This window comes from Misgurnus anguillicaudatus, chromosome 19, assembly GCF_027580225.2.
Source record: "Misgurnus anguillicaudatus chromosome 19, ASM2758022v2, whole genome shotgun sequence".
Taxonomy (NCBI): domain Eukaryota; kingdom Metazoa; phylum Chordata; class Actinopteri; order Cypriniformes; family Cobitidae; genus Misgurnus; species Misgurnus anguillicaudatus.
In genome coordinates, this window is record NC_073355.2 from 26,299,167 (window position 1) to 26,321,458 (window position 22,292).

Genomic DNA, 22,292 nt, shown 5'->3' on the forward strand with positions numbered 1-22,292 from the left:
CATTAGTCAACTAAAACTGCACAGCAAAAATCTATCTATCTATCTATCTATCTATCTATCTATCTATCTATCTATCTATCTATCTATCTATCTATCTATCTATCTATCTATCTATCTATCTATCTATCTAACGTTATCTATAAAATCATAAGACAAGACATCTGCTGTTTCGTCAATTTATTTTTTTATGTGAAAATAACGATTTATAATGAAATAAACAAGAGTTTAAAACATAAATAATCAAATATAAAATACTTTTATCCTATACTATCCTGTCTACCAGCAGTTTTGAAGGTGAAAGAGTGATCAAATGTCTGAAAATACGCTCCATCTTTAAGAAGCAGTGACATCTTGTGGCTATTTCGTCAATAGCAGTCTTCATGTATTTTTAATGTATACATTTCAATCAACAATTAAATAAAGCAATAAATTTACATATAAACCAAATAATTAGATTAAAACAAATTGTATCTGCTATGTGTTTCAGTAAAGTTATCACTCGGTTGCTAAGCGTGCACGAAACTCTGCAGGCGATTGTTTGATTGGCTAATTAAAAGTTGTTTAGCCAATAGAAATACAGAAAACAGTTGTCTGCTGCAGATGCTTTGCTTCGCGGGTAGAGGGGTGAGAAGACACCGGGCAGGAGCGGGAGCACTCCTGTGAAGAAGTTTGACTACTTGATTGTGCTAACGTCTTTAATTATTTTTCGCAATAAATCACCTGTATGATTAATTTGAACAATCGTGGACATATATATTTATTATTTATATTGAAAGTAATTAAAGAGAGAAGATATTAGCCGCTGCCAGCAAAATTCATTGTCAATGGAGGTAAGAGCAAATTCTGAGGGAAAAGTTCTGGTTAACTTTATCAACCTAAAAACGTAAAAAAGTTAAATTGTTTACCGACCAAATATAGATTTAAATTACGAAGAGTCCAGGACAAGCTAATTGCAGTATTCAAAGTAATAAATGAAAGGCACCGAATAATCACCCAAATATCGACTTGTCAGCCGAAAAAAAAAATCACTACAAGGCCTCATTTGACTAGATTTGATGTAAACGTTAACGTATCGTAACTTAAAGGAAAGTGTCTGGGCAAACATGGTTATGATTATATGTGGGAATATTGAGAACCCCTTTGTCAATCATTTATTGCTGCAAAAAGACAATTAATTTAGTTTTGAACAGTCAATGAATCCTCGTCATCATTTTGCATATTATGGACTGCCTTTTACTTGTTACCAGCACGCTTATATAACGTTACTGTACACCCCTTCAATGTGATTACTGCTCACATTGCCATGTTGTTTCTTGATGGCTGAGTAGATTTAACTGTATAATTAGTTACTAATTATCATATTTATCTTTTTTAGGCTACAATAGTTGAAGTTTTGGTTATCTAATCAGTCTCAACAAGTAATATGACAATAAAGAGTTGTCATGACATTGAATGCTTTTCGGTAGTTATTATCAATATAATTATGTCTGATTAATTTTTTTTGTTTGAGGTTAATAATGCAATGAAAAGTAAATTCAATGGGCATACAAGTGGAGCAAGAAATACGTTTGATCGGTTTCAGAATGGAGGACCAGACTCATACTTTTCTCCTTACAAGGTACAGGTGAAAAACCCTACTAATGGCTAACATTTTAACAGATTACAAGAATCCTTTCAGTGAACTGATTTGCATCTCTTGTGTAAAAGGAGTGTGTAATTGGTGTGTAGTTAGAAGTAAATGTATTGTAATTGTAACTACTAAATTATTCAAATGTTATATATCAGATACATTGATATAAATGTCATATATCAATCTCCATGTTTAAATAGAATGAGTATGAAAAATCTTTTCTTTTACACCTAAATTTTTATTTTTTCCCAATAAAGAAAACAAATTTATCAGCAATGGCTGATACCCTTTAAGAGATGAAAATAATCTATATCTCTTTTTTCAGTATGAAACAGAGAGATCTCTGTCATACTAAAAGAAAGCAGACATTTCATTTGTCTCAAATGTGTTTTCAGAAAAGTTTTAATGATGGCAGATGCATGTCTCAGTCTTCCAACTCTTTATCGGACTGCCTGTTGCAAGACTATGCACCTCTGCCTTACACAGTTTGGTCAACTCTGGAAGACGGTTGTAAATCAGTGGATTGTCCTCAAGGCACGCCTAATAACAGGTTATTTGTTACTTTTAGACATATTAATAATACATTGTATTATATAAGGGGTTTGATATTTTGCACAACTAAAATATTATCTTTCAAAGACATCTGATAGATGGCAGCAGTTGGGGAAGTGAAGCCGATCTTTATGGATTAGTGTCAAACATCTTGGACGAGCCAGATTCGATGGACCCATACTCCACATATTTCTCAGAAAAGTATGTTTCTCTTGCTTTGGGTAAAACAAATAAACCATTAATGCTAATTATTACTGACATGACTAAAACCCCCTGTATTTTAATACAAATGATAATTCTTTTAAATCAGTGTTTAATGCTATTTCATTATTTGCAACCATTTCCAATTGTGAGATTAGGAGCATCAAAGTTTGATTTAACTTATTGATTTCACTTTAATTTAAATCTCTGACATGCCCTAACTCAGTCAGTATTAAAGATATCAAGGTTATATTTTCACAGTGTTCCTTATATTATGTGGGATGATTTTATGTAGAAAATGTTAAATCACAAAAAAAAACTGTTTTAGCTAGGTTTTACATTTCTTTAATTTGACTTTACATGATGGAGTCTTTTGTATGTACACATAAGCTGTGTCCCAATTCGAAGGCTGGATCCTTCAAAGGACTGGGTTGCGTATGTGTGGGGCGGGTCTATCAACAGAAGGTCCAGATTCTATTGGGGTAGGGGCGTGTTTGTTTAGGTGATTTCAAATATCAACATTGGGTTTCAAACATCATGGACTCCGCCTTTAATGAATGTTTATATCAGTAAAGGACTCGTTATAGTTGTGCGTAGGCCCTCCTGCGTAGCCGTGATGGCATAGGTTCCGCGTCGTTTTCATATATATTTTTCCGTCGTCGTCCGCGTCGACGTGCAAACACACGCGCAGACCGCTGGTAGGCAGTATCCACGCGTGTAACCACAGTAGCAGCGCAACCGTCAAAGAAAAAGAAGCTTAGCAAGTTAACCCACAAACGAAGAACAAACAGCAACTTGTTGTGTATAATTTGAGAATACCAGCAATGATGGGAGTAAATAAACAACGACTTTTGATGCAGTTTGAGTTAAATCACTCCTCAACTTAGCTCATCTTTGTTTTTACCGTCACAAACGGAAATACCTATGACGCAGTTTTTTTACCTGACGGGAGGGGTTCTGGTGGACCAATCACAGCACAGTCCGCGTAGATCTGACGCGCTGTAAAAAATTTTGTGAGTTGCACGTCAGGCAACGCAGAGCTACGCACATGCTACGGATAGCTACGGCATAGAACTTACGCACGACTATAAATCGGGCTTAAGGTTAGTTAAAATGCGTAAAAAGAAAAAAGATTTAGTAAAAAGAAGCATACAATAAGTTCTGTTTACAAAAGATGTACTAACTAGGAGTATGGTAAAGATGCTAATAGACAGTCCTTCCAGAAAACGCGGAGTTTTTTTGTGATTGTTGCGGGCAAAAATCCTCGATTTTGCGGCACGTTTTCTTAAAAAATGCGATGGAATATGCGGGATATTTATGCAATGTATGCGATGGAATTGCGGGAATTTGCGAAAATTACGGAACTTGCAAAAACTGCGGAAACTTGCAAAAGCTGCAATGATGTTCACGTCACATAATCACGTCACTTCATAACGTTCCCATGGCAATAGAGGACACGGCTGCGCTTTTGGGAAGTAAATGCAACATTTTTCAACTTTCTGCTAATATATATGTGACTTTTTGCCACGAAAATGCGGAGATTATGAAATCATGCAAGCCCCGCATATTTTGTGCGCGGAAATATGTAATTAATGCGGCGAAAGTGCATCGTATTTGGAAAAAAAGCAGCCCCGCATAAATATGCGGCTTTGGCTGATTATGCAATATATCGCGCGATCGCACAATCGCGTTTTTCTGGAGGGACTGAATAGAGATGTTTATCCATAAACAAGACATTACTGTATTAATTGGTAAACAACATATTTCTGCATTAAACACATTTGGATGTAGATTCAGTGTTTCTTTCTTTCTTGCCCCCATTCGTGACTCTGGTGCTACCAAATTAAGCTGCCATGCCAAAGTAAGTTTTTGCTGTACAACTTGGTGACGTAATCAGTCTTGGAATGCAGCCTTCAGAGGTCTCAGCCTTTGAATTGAGACACAGCTTACAATTGTGTATATGCACATAAGTGTATTTTTAGATAATACACATCTTCATATATATTTATATTTCTAGCAGGGCATCGTCTAGTATGAAAGGTGTTTGGTCTCCTAAGTTAATGAGAGAGGACAGCTTGCAGTACTTCAATAATGAGGTGCAGATGCCGCCCAGCACTGGCTTCCCATCAAACCAGATTTGTGCTAAACCAGTCACCAGTGTCTGTCCTCAGGTTGCAGGCAGAGAATCTCATCAGTGGGCTGAACCTCAGAATATCAACGGTTTCCATTCTTCTGTGCCACCCTTTCATTTCTCCTGCAATGGAGAGGCTGTTACATATTTCTCCCCACCTCAAAATCTCCCTTTTCCTCCAGGCTTAAACCCAGCCTCAGCTTTAAGGTCTTACATGGGTAAACCCGAGTATATTACACCTGAGAAGGATGAGGGATACTGCAGCAGCACTAACTGCCTGTCTGATTACATAAGCAGAGCCAACAACTCAGTTTTTAGTCCGTCCCATGACTTTTCAGCTGTGGGCATGGATAAACTGAGAAAGGCTGAATCTTTTTCTATGCAGGATGTCAATAAACTGGCCATTCTCTTGACAGAGCAGGATGGTAACTGCAGAGAATCGTATCAGAACAACTTTCTTGTCCGGAGGAATTGTGAGGAAATCATGGCAGAGCAGAAAAGCCATCCGTATAAAAAGATGTCAGAGCTTATTACTCAGATGCCAAATTTTAAGAGGGAGATGACCCACAGCAATGTGAACCAAGTAGAAGCTGACGCAGGAGCCAAAAATAAATTTTTACAGAGTTATTTTTCTCCAAATGAATTTTTGGGGTTCGGACAACAGCCACCCAATCTTTTTTCACCCACCTTCGTCCAGCCAAACAAAGAAGCCGGTCAGATGGGAAGTAGTGCAGCACAAAGTGTGAATCAGTTTCGGCAAACCCTGTCAAATCACTACAAAAGCCAAGGTAGCAACAACATTGAATCACCAAAGCTTTTGTCTGGGGTTGCTCCATTACTTCCTTCTCAGCAGTTGTTTCAGTCTGCGTCAAGAGTCCCAGCAGATTTCAGTCAGGGAAACGAAGAGAAAATACAGGGCACTCTAAGCCAAACCAGTCTGGATGGTTTAAGGAATGGATTTGGAAATATGGACATTTCAAACTTTGACCTCCAGCTAGAAAACAAGCAGCAGTCAACAGGCTTCATGGTGGACGGCCGTCTTACTCAGCGATTCAGCATGAAGCCCAAACTTCCAGTTGGTTTTCCGGAGACTGACAAGAGACCAGGACTTCTGCAGAAACCATATCAGGGGCTGGACAGTGTGTACGGTGGGCGGGTCAGATATACCGGAGCTGGATCAAACTCGGCCAAACCCACACCATCGCAGCTTTTCCCATTCCTGTATCAGATGCGTGATCCTAGGAAAAATGCATGCCACCCGATTCAGCCACCACCTCTACTGTCCTATGGAGGCCCTGTGCCTGTGATTGACATGAATGAACATTTTGCAAACGGAGATATTTCAGCCCTCAGTCCATACCTGCAAGAGTTTAGTGTGCCAAGCCAAGGATTGGGGGATTTCCCAGGGTTTATGTCTTCTATGAATTTACCTAAGCTTGGCAAAGGACTTGGAAGCCCCAACAGTCAGCTACACTATTATCTGGAGGAATGTTACGAGCAGTGGAGAATGCTGGAGAAAGAGAGAAAAAAAGTAAGTGCTTTTGAGACATTCAAGTTTTTTATTTTTAATACACAGAAATAAAGGTACAAAAGCTGTCACTGGCAGGGTACCTTTTAAAAAGTTGCTTATGCTTATGTTCAGGGTCCGAAATTAACCTTTTGGCTCACCTGCCATGAGGACTGATAGATGAAAAAATCTACCAGCCAAGCATATTTTTTACCGGGCAGAATAATAAACAGCCATTTTGGGTCACATATACATTAATTTCAGTACATTTAATTAAGATAATAAGGTATTATGTTGAAAACAAACATTAAAAATTGTCCAGAGTAAAATTTTAAATGTATAATAAAAAATCTATATATTGATCAAAATGTAATCAACTTTATTTGTAAAGCACTTATAGAAACTGTAGTTGACCAAAAGTTATGTACAGAGTCCAAAAATGTCAAACAAGTAGGCACACTACTTTATCTGTATTTCTCACAAAACTTTCTCTTTTTATTTTACTCATCCCCCTTTTTGTCGGTGAGTTTTCATTTCAAAGGTTGCTTCACTTCCGGTAAATGTCGCCACATATCAGCTAATATGCAGCAGATATCTGCAGACCGCAAGTTAGCTGCAGTACTAGCTAGCAACAAACCGTCTATAGTGCTTCAAGTCTCGTGGCACTGTTTACCTTCCAGCCCCCGAGACAGTGTTGCGAGACTTGGAGCGTAGGGACGTTCTGTGTCTAGATCACTTCGTCCCCAGATTAGTTACTGGCAAACACATTATATTGCATTACTATTTAATTTTGGTATGAAAATCACCCGCCAGTGTGTCGGATAGCCTTTTTTATTTAGTCGTAAAACGGAAAATCTACCCGCATTTGGCGCTTGGCGTTCGGACCCTGCTTATGTTTCATCAAAATACATTATACTGGTTCCTGTTGAATAGTCTCTTACACCTCAAAACATTTAAAGAAATTAGTTTATTGTACTTGCCATTTGTTTTATAATTTGTTACTGTAAGCATGTTTTCCATAAGTTTATTTAGTCTTTTGTAAATGTGAACTGAATTGATAAATTGGTGTCAAGTGAATCTTGGAATTATGAGATGGAAAAAAATTGACATTTCTTGTCACAGTGTAGAATGAACTTTTCTAATTTTGTCAATTTTTATTTGTACTGTAAAATATTTGTATATTTATATTTGATATACTGTATTTTCAAAATCACAATGTGTGTAATTTGTTTACAGAAAAAATTTGAAATCCACAGTTTACATCAGAAAATACTGACACATAAAGTGTACCCTTGGTATATTAACCACATGGCTAAACATTTTGATTGTCTTGTTCATGAACAAATGTTCCAAAGAGAATGGGAAAAACTAATACGTACCATTTAGGTAGAAAAACAGGGTAAGATACCTTTGACTTACTAATATGTACCTTTTTAAGGTACTAAAATGCACTCTTTAGGTATAAAGGTGTACTTTTAAAATTTCCGCCAGCAATTATTCAGACTGCTTTCTGCTGATCTGATGCAATAATTAGCAAGTTTTCAATAATTTACAATTTCTGAATGTTATTCATTCATACAGTGGGGCAAAAAAGTATTTAGTCAGCCACCAATTGTGCAAGTTCTCCCACTTAAAAAGATGAGAGAGTCCTGTAATTTTTATCAAAGGTACACGTCAACTATGAGAGACAAAATTAGGGAAAAAATCCAGAAAATCACATTGTCTGATTTTTTTAAGAATTTATTTGTAAATTATGGTGAAAAATAAGTATTTGGTCAATAACAAAAGTTCATGTCAATACTTTGTTATATACCCTTTGTTGGCAATGACAGAGATCAAACGTTTTCTCTAAGTCTCCACAAGGTTTTTACACACTGTTGCTGGTAGTTTGGCCCATTCCTCCATGCAGATCTCCTCTAGAGCAGTGATGTTTTAGGGCTGTTGCTGGGCAACACGTATTTTCAACTCCCTCCAAAGATTTTCTTTGTAGTTGAGATCTGGAGACTGGCTAGGCCACTCCAGGACCTTGAAATGCTTCTTACCAAACCACTCCTTCGTTGCCCGGGCGGTATGTTTGGGATCACTGTCATGCTGAAAGATCCAGCCACGTTTCATCTTTAATGCCCTTGCTGACGAAAGGAGGTTTTTAGTCAAAATCTCACGATACATGGCCCCATTCATTCTTTCCTTTACGTGGATCAGTCATCCTGGTCCCTTTGCAGAAAAACAGCCCCAAAGCATGATGTTTCCACCCCCTTGGTTCACAGTAGGTATGGTGTTCTTTGGATGCAACTCAGCATCTTTCTCCTCCAAACACAAGAAGTTGAGTTTCTACCAAAAAGTTATGTTTTGGTTTCATCTGACCATATTACATTCTCCCAATCCTCTTCTGGATCATCCAAATGCTCTCTAGCACACTTCAAATGGGTTCGGACATGTACTGGCTTAAGCAGGTGGACACATCTGGCACTGCAGGATTTGAGTCCCTGGCTGCATAGTGTGTTACTGATGGTAGCCTTTGTTACTTTGGTCCGGGCTCTCTGCAGGTCATTCACTAGGTCCCCCCATGTGGTTCTGGGATTTTTGCTCACCATTCTGGTGATAATTTTTACCCTACGGGATGAGATCTTGCGTGGAGCCCTAGATCGAGGGAGATTATCAGTGTTCTTGTATGTCTTCCCTTTTCTAATAATTGCTCTCACAGTGGATTTCTTCACACCAAGCTGCTTACCTATTGCAGATTCAGTCTTCCCAGCCTGGTGCAGGTCTACAATTTTGTTTCTGGTGTCCTTTGACAGCTCTTTGGTCTTGGCCATAGTTGACTTTGGAGTCTGACTGTTTTAGGTTGTGGACATGTGTCTTTTATACTGCTAACAAGTTCAAACAGGTGCCATTAATACAGGTAACAAGTGGAGGACAGAGGATCCTCTAAAGAAGAAGTTACAGGTCTGTGAGAGCCCGAAATCTTGCTTATTTGTTATTGACCAAATACTTATTTTCCATCATAAATTGCAAATAAATTCTTAAAAAAATCAGACAATGTGATTTTCTGGATTTTTTTTCTCATTTTGTCTCTCATAGTGGAAGTGTACCTATGATGAAAATTACAGGCCCCTCTCATCTTTTTAAGTGGGAGAACTTGCACAATTGGTGGCTGACTAAATACTTTTTTGCCCCACTGTATAATGACCATTAATATTGAACATTGAACTAGTGATGTTTCTTAAAATTTTCTATACACAGATCTCAAAATCATTGCATTTTCTTTTTCTCATTTAATTGACAGGATTTATCACCCATGACTATCGTTTGTTTTAAAACTATCGGCCAGTAGCGTGAAAATTTGCTTTTATCGACCAATACCGATTATTAACATATACATACAGTACCACCCCACCAGTGACCGTTTAAGTACCTTTATTTCTGTGAGTGCAATGTAATACAGTTTCTTGCATTAAAGTCTAAATATAATTTTTAAAGAAAATACATTTTCAAAAAAATATCTTATGAAATTATTAAATATTGTTTGTCTTGCTGAATCATACTACTAAATGGCCATGTTGTTTCAACCTGTTCTTAAATATAAAAGATGAAAAACTGATGTTTTTACTCTTAACAGGCAGAAGCTGTGCTTATGATGAATTACCCAGGAAAACGTGTGTCTGCGGTGACCAGCAGCACTTTACCCAAAATTCCTCCAAACCCCACTAGAGTAGATCGACTTATTGTAGACCAGCTGCGAGAACAAGCCAAGGTCAGCCTTTTCCATAAAACTGATTGCAATTTTGATGCATTTTCATTTGACTATTTAGATTAAAGTGATTTGTTTCTAGAGTTCTTAAAGGGATACTTCACCAATTTAGCATTCAGCTTTGTATCTGTAGAAACCCGGCAGTATTACTGAATGACCATGTTTCCCTCCCTCATTTCCCCCTGAGAGGAGAGATATCTGCATTTTGGTTCTGCAAAAAAGTCCTCCGATGATGTAATATGACGATTTTTGCATCATCGGAGGACTTTTTTGCAGAACCAAAATGCAGATATCTCTCCTCTCAGGGGGAAATGATGGAGGGAAACATGGTCATTCAGTAATACTGCCGGGTTTCTACAGATACAAAGCTGAATGCTAAATCGGTGAAGTATCCCTTTAAGGATGTTAGAAATACTCAAGTTCATAATGTGAAATTGCATTGTTTTTTAATAGGTGGCAGGTTTGTTGGGGAAGATGGAACAGTTGCGTAGTTTTCCGCTTCATGCTAATATCATCTCAGCGCTGGACAGGCATCTTGAGATCATCTACACCACTCAGGCACGCCGCAAGGATGAATTCATAAATGCTGGCAGCAGACAGAGGCAGCCAGCGACCTTCTTAAGAGAGGAAAGGGGTTAGTGAGATACATTATAACAAAAGCATGAAGTACGCATCATATAAAAACTAATTTGAAGCCACAGTCCTTAAAATAGCCAGTGGCGAGGCATGGAAATGGTTTGTCCCACTCATCTTAAGTTTAACAGCATAGTGACAAAAAATGTGGTTAGTTGAGAAGTGTTATATCACAATATATGAAGAGCTCAGATGCAAAAGCCCCTTAACGCCACATTTGTCAAAAATGAGATAATGATATTAACTAGGGATGCACCGATAGGATTTTTTTCGTCCGATTCCGATTTAAACAGACAACTTCTGACCGATGCCGATACCGATATTAAACACTTGTATACAATACTATACAGTTGGTCTATTAGCTAATTTATTTTTGCATCAAATAATTTTTACTGAACATGGATTGGATCTAATTAACATTCAACTGACCAACATAATAAGAGAGACACAAATTAAGCTAAAACAAATATAATATGACAGCATGACAACCTTCAAAGGTGGTTTTTGCCATTCAGCATTTATTTTATTAACATCATTAACTCATTTTTTACATATAATGGATTTTTTTATGCAGTTAATTAATAAACAATCGGCATCGGCCTTTCTCGTGCTATTGCCGATATGCTGATGGTTTCAAATTCATCAAAAATCGGCCGATAAATATCGGTGGCCGATACATCGGTGCAACACTAATATTAACTGAATGCTCTCGGCATGTATTATACGTTCTTAAAATACTTTTGCTTCAAGTCACATATTTTCACAAGTACATACTGTAGTGTACAATAAATCTGTACATAAACTGTAAATGCACTGTAAGGGGCTGTTTACACTAGAGCTGCACGATTCTGTATAAAATGAGAATCACGATTGTGCTAAAAACCCTTTCGGAAGGGATAAGATCCGGCATAAGATCCTCTTTTTGGTACTAAAGCAACGTCAAGGTTCTTGTCAGACATACCTGCGCATTGCTCTGTAGGGCTGGGTATTGTTAGGAATTTCACAATTCGATTCGATTCTGATTCTTGAGGCTTCGATCCGATTCGATTCGATATTGATTTGTTTGCTTCAATATTGATTCAATAATAAGTAGATACACAAGTAATTATGTACCTGAGTAGCCTATATTTTAATTTTAGCTTTTTTTGTGCAGGCTTGAACGGAGTGCAGCTGCTGTTTGTCATCTTGCTGTTTTGGTAAAGCGTGTCTTGTACAACGCTGAACGCTCTAACTAGAGCAGGGCTATTCAGTTAGTTTGTCATGGGGCCAGTTCATGAAAAGCATCTCATATAAGGGGCCGAAGTTATATCAGTGATTATGACTACATTTTCCTATATTTAAACTGCATAACAACAAAATCAGTGCATTGTACAATAGGCTTTTTCTACAAACATGTATTTTCAAACTGCATACAACAAAATTAGTGCATTGTAAGATGTCCAAGTAGGTTTTTTCTACATTCATGTTCATATGTTGTATTTTAAAACTGCATAACAACATAAGTGCACTGTAAGATGCTTTAATTTACATTTAAAGGGGTAAATAAGAGTCATATCACACTCATTGAAAATTTAACTTATTTACTCACTTTAGTACACATAACAAAAAAGTTTACAATATGTAACATAACATTGCTTTATGCTGTTTTTGTCAAAGCTAATTATTTCACTACCCCTATTTAAACTACAACAGCCATCTTAATAACTTAATAACATTAGTCTAGCTTCTAATAAGAGAAATTATACTTTTAGATTTCGCTAGAGCAGTAAAATCAGGTGTATGTTTGTCAGTAGATACGCGTTCAGTGGTGCAGGTGTTGGGCGCGATGGGTGATTAACTGTTACTAATCGTTTCAATGCGTTTCCTTTATTAAGACATCTAGGGGCAGTTTCCCGGACAGGGATTAGACTAGTCCTAGACTTAAACACTTTTAAGAGCTCTCCAAACTGAAAATAACTTTCACTTACAGATCTTAAATTACATCAGGGCCCTTTGTTTTACTTCACGATGCACACAGGTAATGTTTTTAGTAAGGCATGTTGTTTAAAACTAGTTATATTTCCTAATTAAACTAAGGCCTAGTCCTGGATTAAGCTAATCCTGGTCCGGGAAACCGCCCCCTAATGTCATTGTGGATAAGCAAGTCATCATTGAGCCGACATATCAAACAACAATTGTCGGAAAAGGCGGTTTTGTAAGATGGAAATACAAGAAGTTAAAACAGCCATAGAGTCCGAGGTCTCACCACTGTCAGTCACCGCGTCTTGATATGCGGGGCGGGCGCGAGCGGCTCGCGTTGGATCAAAGCGCGAATATGAACACGTGACACAGCTGCTCGCGCCAGTCACGTGACTCGCGCTCTGCATCTCATGATGTTACAGATGCACGCTCATCAACTCGTAACTGTAGGGGCCGTTGTCCAACTACATTTACTTTAATTCTAAATTTATTTATTCTAGAGATGTCTTTTTCACAGACTACATAAAGGGTCGGATCAAATTACCTCGGGGGGCGGGCGCTAGAGTGTTGCCCACCCACAGCGCCGCCACTGGCCGGTAGGCTGAATCGATTCATAGGATTTGATGAATCGATATTGAATTGAGGAACAAATAATTGCAATGCATTGATGAATCGATATTTTTACCCAGCCCTATTGCTCTGCCTCACTCATTCGCTTTAGTTTCTGTTTTGTTTTGTCTAACTTCTCGGCGAAAGCATCCGCTGTACCAGTGGAGCGAACATGAGCACGAGCACATCTGGCTTGCGCAATAATAAATGAGACGTCAAGACGTCATCGCGGCCGCTGTGATTGCGTGTTGTCGAGAGAACTGACAAAACTGCGTCTTGCCTCCTTAAAAATATAATTACCTGAATTGTCAAAATGCTGAATTAAGACCGTTGGGGGGTGTCGAATCGAGATCACAATCATCACGAACGATTAATCGTGCAGCTGTAGTTTACACTTGGTATTAAGATGTGTTTTCATTGATCGGATCACAAGTGGACGAGAGAGACACATTACATTTACACCTGGTATTTAAATCAGTCTTTTTTGTCCACTTTCGACCGCTGTCCTGAATACTGTGAGGGGGTGGTCTGTCGAGACTGTGGGCGAGTCCCTCTCCTGTCATTTAAACGGAGCGGGAGTAATGATGAGTTTATATGGACGCGAACTAATATTATGTTGGAGTCCGCTGCTTGTGTAGTAAGTTAACATGCTGCACAGTGTTTTGTATGTATATGTTAGAGCTTTCTCCAAATTTTGAGGGCAATTAATGAAATAAGATCGCGCAACTTTCACACTCTTGCAATTTGAAACTGCAGAGATCAGCCGCTTTAGTTTTATCAATTAAAAAGAGTAAAAATAGCAGTGTTCACCATGTATTCACGCCAGAAGTCAGAAAAGACATAAAACATTGTGTTCAGTATCTCAGACTAGATAAATGGGCGGAGAGAAGGCGGTCGCATGCTGTTTGAACGCATTCAACCACATGTGCGTTCCGCAGCTCCAAAGCGATCTGATCAAAAGTGGTTTCGACCACCTCTGGATGTGGTTGAAAGTGGTCGAAAGTGGACGAGCTCAAAACGTTTTGAACACCGTTTACACCTGGCATTAACGTCGTCCACTTGTGATCCAAACAATGAAAACGCATGTTAATGCCAAGTGTCAACAGCCTCCAAGGGGCTGTTTACACTTGGTATTAAGATGTGTTTTCATCGATCGGATCACAAGTGGACGAGAGAGACACATGACGTTTACACCTGGTATTTAAATCCGTCTCTTTTGTCCACTTTCGACCGCTTCTGTGCTGAATACTATGAGGGGGTGGTCTGTGAGACGGTGGGCGAGTCTCTCTGCTGTCATTCAAACCCGAGCGGGAGTAATTATGAGTTTATATGGACGCAAACTAATATAATGTCGGAGTGCACTGCTTGTGTAGTAAGTTAACATGCTGCACAGTGTTTTGTACATGAGTATGTAAGAGCTTTCTTTGAATTTTCAGCGCAATTGATGAAATAGGATCGCGCAACTTTCACACGCTTTCAAAACGAAACTACGGAGATCAGCCGCTTAGTTTTATCAATGAAAGGCTAAAAATAGCGCTGTTCACCGAATGTTCACGCCAGAAGTCAAAAAAGACGTAAAACTTGTGTTTAATACCTCAGATTAGATAAATGGGCGGAGAGAAGGCGGTCGCGTGTTGCTGTTTGAACGCATTCAACCACATGTGCGTTCCGCAGCTCCAAAGCGATCTGATCGAAAGTGGTTTCGACCACCTCTGGATGTGGTTGAAAGTGGTCGAAAGTGGACGCGCTCAAAACGTTTTGAACACCGTTTACACCTGGCATTAACGTCGTCCACTTGTGATCCGATCGACGAAAACACATGTTAATGCCAAGCGTAAACAGCCTCTAAGTCATTCACAAAAAGCATCTGACATGGCTGTTGTCTATAAACCAATCCCTGTTGTCTATATCATGCCCCTAAAAGGACCAAATATCAAACCTGACACCACATTTAATTTTATACATACCAGTAAGATTACTATGGTGTTTTTATCCTTTTTGAAGCTTGACAGCGGTGCCTATACTTAAGGTCTCTTTATTAGTTAACAAATGTTAAACACACTATGTCTTATGTTGTTACAGAGATACTTCTGTTGGCATCTGCAGTGAAGGATCTGTGCAGCAGCACCAGGAAGGCTCGGACAGCTCTTTGGTGTGCTTTGCAAATGACTTTGCCCAAAACAAGCATTTACCAAGAGGAGAGACATGAGGAAGGTATCTGTTCTCCTTTAGGGCAAAGCAGTCCTGAGCAGAGAGGCTTGAATATAGCACTGACTGCCCTGTGATAACTGAATGGCAGGTACACAATTGTCTTTTTGTTTAACATAGAATAACATTTTTAGCCTGTCATAAATGTTGTGATGGGATTGTGTTTTAAGGGGAATAGATGAGTTATTTATGTTATTATATTACAGTGATATGCAGTATTAGGCTCAGTTGTGGGCAGCTGGTCAAATTCTTAGTTCATTAATATTTATTAGTCTTCTGTGGAAACCACCAATCAAAATACAATCAAATTCTCCAAAAGTGCATACAATTATGAGATCAGTTTTGAATTACTGTCCAAGGACTCAAAATAAACTCCCAGGTAAGAACGTTTTGAGAGAGTAACATGTGCCTCAGAAGACTGGGAGTGGCTGAAAAGTGACAGTAAAATATAAAAGAGGGATGAAATCAGAAAGAAGGAACCTTTTTACTGGACAATGGTGATAATGATATAGATGTTGCAGCAGGCGTATCATCTGTGACTTTTTGGAGGATATGGGGATTTTGTTGCCCAGTTGACCCTGAAATTGTATAAATAGTTATCACCTGTGAAGTATGTGTTTTGCTTTGGACAAAAGCAATAATTTATGTTAGTTTATTTAAAGTTTAATAATTAGTGTCTGCTTCAAAGTAACCAACATCCTCTGCTAGTTTAAAGTCCACTGATACACCCATTCACAAAAGCTAAGGCAGTATTTATAACCAAAGGTTGTGTTCTGGTTGTCGTGTCATTACTTATTTATTTGAAAATAATTTAATTCGAATAAGCACTTGTTTTATAGTGATCTAACTGGGCAATTAATGATAATAATAGTAAATATTTACCCAACTCTGACTTTTATTTTCAGAAAATCTGAATGTGATTTTACTTAGTTACTCAGTTTGTTCTTCTTAAATCTTTCCCTGCCAATCTTTCAATCACTATTTTTCAAAGTATGTTTAATATCAATATGTGTGTGATTTAATTGTTTCTAGGATATATTGAGCTACATACTGATTTAAAGAGCTCAGATATCATTAATGGACTAAAATAAAAGGAATGTTACCTGTGAATGTTAAAACTGTCATTGTTCCTATGATGTGTACTTGTACTGTTATTGCTTCATTTCTCTTTTTTTTGTTCATTAAACTCACATCAACATTAAACAGAAAAGTCCCCAAACTCAGGTGCGTAACACTACAATTTATTTAAATACAAATGTATTCATTTATTCAAAGAAACACTGTTATTCAATGCACAGTGACTACCATAAAAAACTATTTTAAGTCAACATTTTGATGAATCTGAAGTGTTAAAGAAAATTTTAGCTGTCAGAAGAGTGGAGTTATGATCAGTTTACCCCCTGAACAACTGGTTTGCTTAGTTAGGAAAGCATTTGTAAACAAGTTTCTCACTCTCATAAAACTCTAAGATGAAAAAAAAAACATTTGAAAGTTACTCAAGTTTGACCCCTGGATATAGAAAATACACTAGTCAACATTCGAAGTGGATCAAAACCTTTAATAAAAGTTTACATAAAACCAATTCCTTATACCCATTCTTGACAACTTTGATCAACTTTTTTAATCCACTTCAAATGTTGACTAGTATAGTTTGATTTACCTTAACATTACAATGTTTCTGATGTACAGAAAAAAAGTACAAGATATGCAGTTTTTTTAGATGGAAGCAGGATGTAAAAGTTTCATCAGTATTCTGTCAGAGCTCAATTGAACGCTTTTATTGCATACATTAAAGATTCCCAAATCAAATATATTCAATGCAAAGCAATTGGTATGACTTTATGGTAACCACTACATAGTTTCTGCAAGGCAAAACAGATAATCAATGATATTTGTATTGTTTACACATTCAAAATGTTTAAGGATTTGGCTGTGGTGTACAATCTACAGTTACAGTACAACACCATTACACCATAAGTTTAAGTGGTGGTTAAATGATCACATCAGCCAAAAGTGAAAACAAATGTTCATTCACACAACTCTCTGTTTATTGTAATAATTTAGTGTACAAAAAAACTGTAGCTCTAATAAAAGGGTTCAAATAATCAGTGTTTAATAGTTAAAAGACTAGCAATTAACGATATGTATTTGCCTATGAGGGAGTCTGACAGTATACAAGGCAATATGAAAGGTATTGGCACAATACTGTATGTAGCAGCTTCAAATAAATGGTTTTCATTTGTCAGATACACACACATACACCTTTCTCACTTGCCTGAAATAACATCACATGGATTCAATGTTATACACTGCAAACATACAATAAAAAAACGACAAAAAATAAAGAGACAGACTTCCACCAATATCTGTTTGTGTGACTTTATCAGTACACAGACGTGTTAATAGTTCAGCCCCTCCAAAAAACTGTTTCTCTGTCTTTGGGTTGACTGCAACCCCTCTTCATATATTGCTACATGACAAGGTGGCTACCTATGGTTTCAGGTCGTCTTGAAAAAACAACTTGCAATATGAATAAATAGATTTATCACGTCTTGAGTTACTGTATATAAAACAAGATCACTGAAATGCGAATGATAACAAGCCTGTGGAGAAATAAAAACAGTTGTCAAGGATAAACATGAACGTGTTTTTTGACCCAAGCGTGTTGGTTACCTGCTGATAAATGTTAAAAAAAGACAAATTTCCAGGTCACATTTCACCCCAAACTCAAAAGAAAATATTTTGCATTATCACCATTATAATTCTGCAAGATAATGAAGTCACAAATATTTTTGCTTATGGAGTGAAAAATAGTCTTGACAAGTTTTATGGAAGAGATACACTTTTAAAAAAGTAGCATAGCATTCAGCACCTGTAATATATGGGTCATGATAAGAATTTCACTCATTTGCTGGTGTGTAGTTGATTTAAGCCTGGAAACTGCTTCATTAGGCCATACATTATCATTTAATAGACAACATCAGACAAAAAACAGAATTCATATTGTTAGTCTGGACATTGTTTGCTGAGGTTTCATTGTATTTTTCCCATTCTCTCATTTTTGTAAATGACCTTATATAATCCATAGTGTCCTACATGCATCTCTATCTCTTACGCTCTCCCTTCTGTGTACGTTTCTTCTCTTTGTCCTTTCGCTCCTGCTTGGCCAGTTTGTCTTTCTCACGTTGCATCTTGTCTTGTTCTTTCTTCTTCTGTGCATCCTCTCTAGCGTTATCGCGTTGCTGTTTGCGCCGGTTCAAAACATCTTCAACGTTGGTGTTTTTGAACAGGGCTGGGACTGGCAGTAAAGGGAAGAGTCTATTCTGACAGATATAAATCTAATCAACTTTTGTTGATTAGATTTTTATTCTTACAACAAAATCAACAGTGGACACGATACTACAAAAGTTGCATAAAATCCTACATAAGAGTAATAATATGAAAAGGATACATTTGTCACTGGGTATCACCACTGCCGTTTGCTCTTCCTCCTCTTCTTCAGTACAAATGTTAAAGAAACTGCTGCATTGTGCATCGGACTACACTGTGCAAGAAATACATTGATGCTTTCTTCTTGATAGTCAACCAAAAATTTAAATTCTGTCATTATTTACTCACCCTCTTGTATGAGTTTCTTTAAGATATTTTGTTAAATGATGTTAACTGCACAGTTGACGGTACTCACTGACTTCCAAATACTGAGGAAGTCAAAATGACAGAATTTTTATTTTTGGGTGAACCATCCCCTAAAATGAGTGTCACAGAAATAACTACACAATGAAAAATGCACGCATCATAAGGATATTCCTCTTCATCTGTGACATTAGCATATTGGGCCAGCAGAGCCTCTTTCCTCTTTTTGGCCTCCTCTGACACCTCCTTCTGTTTGACCACAATCTGCGCCTGCTTCTCTATTAGACTGGCAATGGCCTGAACCTCATCTGCAAGAGAGGGCCGCAAAAATTTCCTGTGATTGTAAAACTGAAAAATACATTTATCACACTGCCACCAAAACAAATAACAATATATTGACAATGACAATATATTACAAGTTTATTTATTAACATGTTGTAGCCTTTATCCTTGATGATTCGTACTTTATCACGTAAATTTCAAATTAATCAAATTGTAAATGCAATATGGTTTACCTTCACTAAATCCAGCTCTCTCACTTACCATCTGCCTCATTTCTCTTTGCTGAATTTCTGCTGCAGCACTCGGTCCACTGTTGTAGGATCTGCTGGCAAACCTCTTCTAGGGTGTCATCTTCCTATGACAAAAAAGTGAACTCTTATTTACCACTTTAAATAAAAAAAATGCTCTTGACAAAAAGAAAGACCAAATCTGGAAGGGTTGTTAGTAAACCTGTCCACATTTTGACTTGCATATTAAAAATAATTACCAACATAATGATACTCCTGGTCAGACGTTACGCAAAGCACATTGTGATGCATGTTTTGATGAAGCACCAGGTAAGGGCAACAGGCGTTAGAAGAAATTTTAGTACGGTTTAACAGAGATGTATTACACTAATAATACAATTCAGTTTACGATGAGCAAAATTCCATTTAGCATGACCAGTTTGCAACAGCACTCCATGAAGTTTTCAGTATTCCTAACACAGCAGTACTACTCGTGAAACATCCTGACAGCTGAGTGACATGCGGCATGCACTGACCAGAAAAGCGGAGAGAATGCCCTGTAAAGCGTCTTTTTTCTCTTCATCATTCTCCTCTTCCTGCAAAACACCGAGTATATATGCGCTATAAACTTCTTGGTCTACTTCGAGAGAGTCCAGCCGATCATTCAGCCAGTTTTCAAACTCTCCAACGACTTGCGCGGCCGCAGCCATCTTGCCTGGCTGAGGTCCTGATAGTGAGGGAGTTGGGTATCCATGCAGAACGCCGGACAGAAATGTGCTACTACACTTGATGCATGATACGAGTGGCAAACCTGGTCGGTAATACATTTTTTTCCTAATAGTAATATTTGCATTACTATTTAAGTATTTAATATTTGCATATTTTATTGCATTTGACTTTGCGTTACGGTCTTAACTAGATTATATGATGGTATTCGAATTAAGTCATGCAAATGTGTATTCATGCAGTGAGCCGTAAAGCTTGAGTTATTTGTTTGAAGACTTAAATGTTTTAAACTTGTATTATTAATAAATACTGAACACATCATGTTCATCAGCATACTTGTAAAAATAACTACAGAGCTTGTTTTAAAACCGAACCACACCACTAGAGAGCACTGTCTACTAACATTACGCTTTAGGTCGCAGGTGACGGATAATACTGCTGAATATCATTGGATTGAAGAAACCTACACAGGTACTGAACCGTAAAAATACATTTTGTTTGTGTTGTTTTTAAATGCACTACCCTGTCTGCTTTTATGACTGATTTTGAACACTTCTCACCTGTACAACCAGTTCAACCAAAGTAACAGCTTAAAACAGACTAGACCTAAATTAAAGGTGCAGTGTGTAACTTTTAAGATGATCTCTTGACAGAAATGCAATATAATATACATAACTATAATATCAGTGGTGTATAAAGACCTTTCATTATGAACCGTTATATTTTATTACCTTAGAATGAGACGCTTTTATACACATACACCGAGGGCCCCCTTACATGGAGGTCACCATTTTGTGCCGCCATGTTCCTACAGAAGCCCTTAACGGACAACCTTTTTTACTAAGTTGTCTCCGACGATGACATGTTTGTCCTTTGGCCGCTACCGTAGCTTCTCTATGTGTTATAAAAGCGAGGAGTGAGCCGTGGACTGAGACATTGGTTGCAATTCGCAACCTCACCACTAGATGCCGCTAGAATTTACACACTGCACCTTTAAACCAGTGTTTGTTGGTTTGTTTTGGTGTAGTCAAATTCGATCCATTTTATCAGTGAGAAACTTTGTATAAAATACTTTATGAAAATCCGTTTTTTATATAAAATAGCATAAAAAGACGTCTATGAAACTGTAAACCCTACTGAAAAATCCTGTTTAGTTATAGTTAGTTTTAGTTCTCCCAGCTTGGTTTTAGCTGGTATTGCTGTGTTTTGGTCACTTTTTAAGCTGGTCTAGCTGGACTTAGCTGGTCATCCTGAAAGACCAGCTGACCCACCAGCTTGACCAGCTTTGCCAGGCTGGTAGACCAGCTAATGCCATCTTATACCAGCTACCAGCTTATGCTGGTCTTTGCTAGATTTTTCAGTAGGAAAGAGTCTCATAGTGATATATTGAGGTTTATACAATACTTCATATAATGATAGATGTATGCTGTGTTAGTGTATGATGTGTAGGCTGTATGCATGTCTGCATAAGAGTGTATTCATACTTTTTTGCTGAAAAATAAGAATGAACAAAGCATTTGACTTATACTGGTACAATAGGAAATATACATAATTTTGTAATGTTAAATTTGTAATACAAACGGAGAACAAAGGGATGTTCATAGAATCAAGAGACAAAGTTTGAGGTTCCTGGACAGTTTGAGTATAGCAGATATAAAATGATGAGAAAAATACTGAGATTTAAGTGTAAAAATGAGAGCCCATTCTCAACCATAAGGGTCCAGGGTCGCTGGTTATGATGTTGCTTGTGGCTGCGGGTCGCTATTTTAAGTACTTTATTTTTTCAAGGGGATGCAGATTGATACAACGTGACAAGAGCCAGGGGCTGTGGCACAACGTGCGGGTGGGCATCTACATGCTCAGGTCCAAAGGCAAACGTTCTCTCTGTCTCTCTTTCATAGATCTCTATCTCCCACCACCCATCACTGAAGAGCCTCGGGGACCAATACTGTGTCCTCTTCATCAGCATCCCCCCTCCTTCCCACATCTGCATGTGACACCTCTGGCCGACTGCGTTATCAGGCATGTTCATTGTACGTGGTTTGTGTGAATAAGAACTTAACCTTAGTTAATAAATAGCTAAACAGTTAAATTATTTTTAAAAACAAGCTTGAATGAAACTGTGTAGATTTATATCTTACAGTGAGTGTATGCGTGTGTGTCTGTGTGTTAGCTGTGCTACTGAAAGTAAAAAGTGAAGGATAAGCAGTACAATGGAGTAGCAGAAGGTCACATCTTTAGTC

The 22,292-nt window shown here is 37.8% G+C and overlaps 2 protein-coding genes and 1 long non-coding RNA gene across 6 annotated transcripts; 2 read left to right on the forward strand and 1 right to left on the reverse strand.

Annotated features, from left to right (window-relative positions):
- The first annotated feature begins 609 nt into the window (after positions 1–609).
- Positions 610–16,405, forward strand: moto (minamoto). Of its 3 annotated transcripts, none has more exons than XM_055193996.2 (8): positions 610–830; positions 1,511–1,624; positions 2,026–2,180; positions 2,270–2,383; positions 4,401–6,045; positions 9,641–9,775; positions 10,226–10,406; positions 15,056–16,405. In XM_055193996.2, exons 1-8 carry the CDS (start codon positions 825–827, stop codon positions 15,256–15,258), a joined length of 2,553 nt encoding a protein of 850 aa, XP_055049971.2. In that variant the 5' UTR covers positions 610–824; the 3' UTR covers positions 15,259–16,405. The 3 variants fall into 3 exon arrangements, with proteins under 3 accessions (XP_055049971.2, XP_055049972.2, XP_055049973.2); XM_055193997.2 differs by having other exon boundaries at positions 4,404–6,045; XM_055193998.2 differs by having other exon boundaries at positions 1,511–1,618.
- Positions 16,406–17,086: 681 nt separating this feature from the next.
- Positions 17,087–20,075, reverse strand: ccdc43 (coiled-coil domain containing 43). 2 transcript variants are annotated; one of them, XM_055194000.2, is made up of 5 exons: positions 19,860–20,075; positions 19,358–19,451; positions 18,987–19,122; positions 18,633–18,682; positions 17,087–18,473 (listed from the first exon to the last, which is right to left on the reverse strand). In XM_055194000.2, the coding sequence occupies exons 1-5, from the start codon at positions 20,031–20,033 to the stop codon at positions 18,286–18,288; spliced, it is 642 nt and encodes a 213-aa protein (XP_055049975.2). In that variant the 5' UTR covers positions 20,034–20,075; the 3' UTR covers positions 17,087–18,285. The 2 variants fall into 2 exon arrangements, with proteins under 2 accessions (XP_055049975.2, XP_055049976.2); XM_055194001.2 differs by lacking the exon at positions 19,860–20,075 and adding an exon at positions 19,584–19,807 and having other exon boundaries at positions 19,358–19,447.
- On the forward strand, positions 20,074–22,071 carry LOC141351075 (uncharacterized). Its single transcript, XR_012359243.1, has 3 exons — positions 20,074–20,137; positions 20,465–20,520; positions 21,951–22,071. It is a non-coding gene; the product is annotated as an uncharacterized lncRNA (long non-coding RNA).
- Positions 22,072–22,292: the final 221 nt, after the last annotated feature.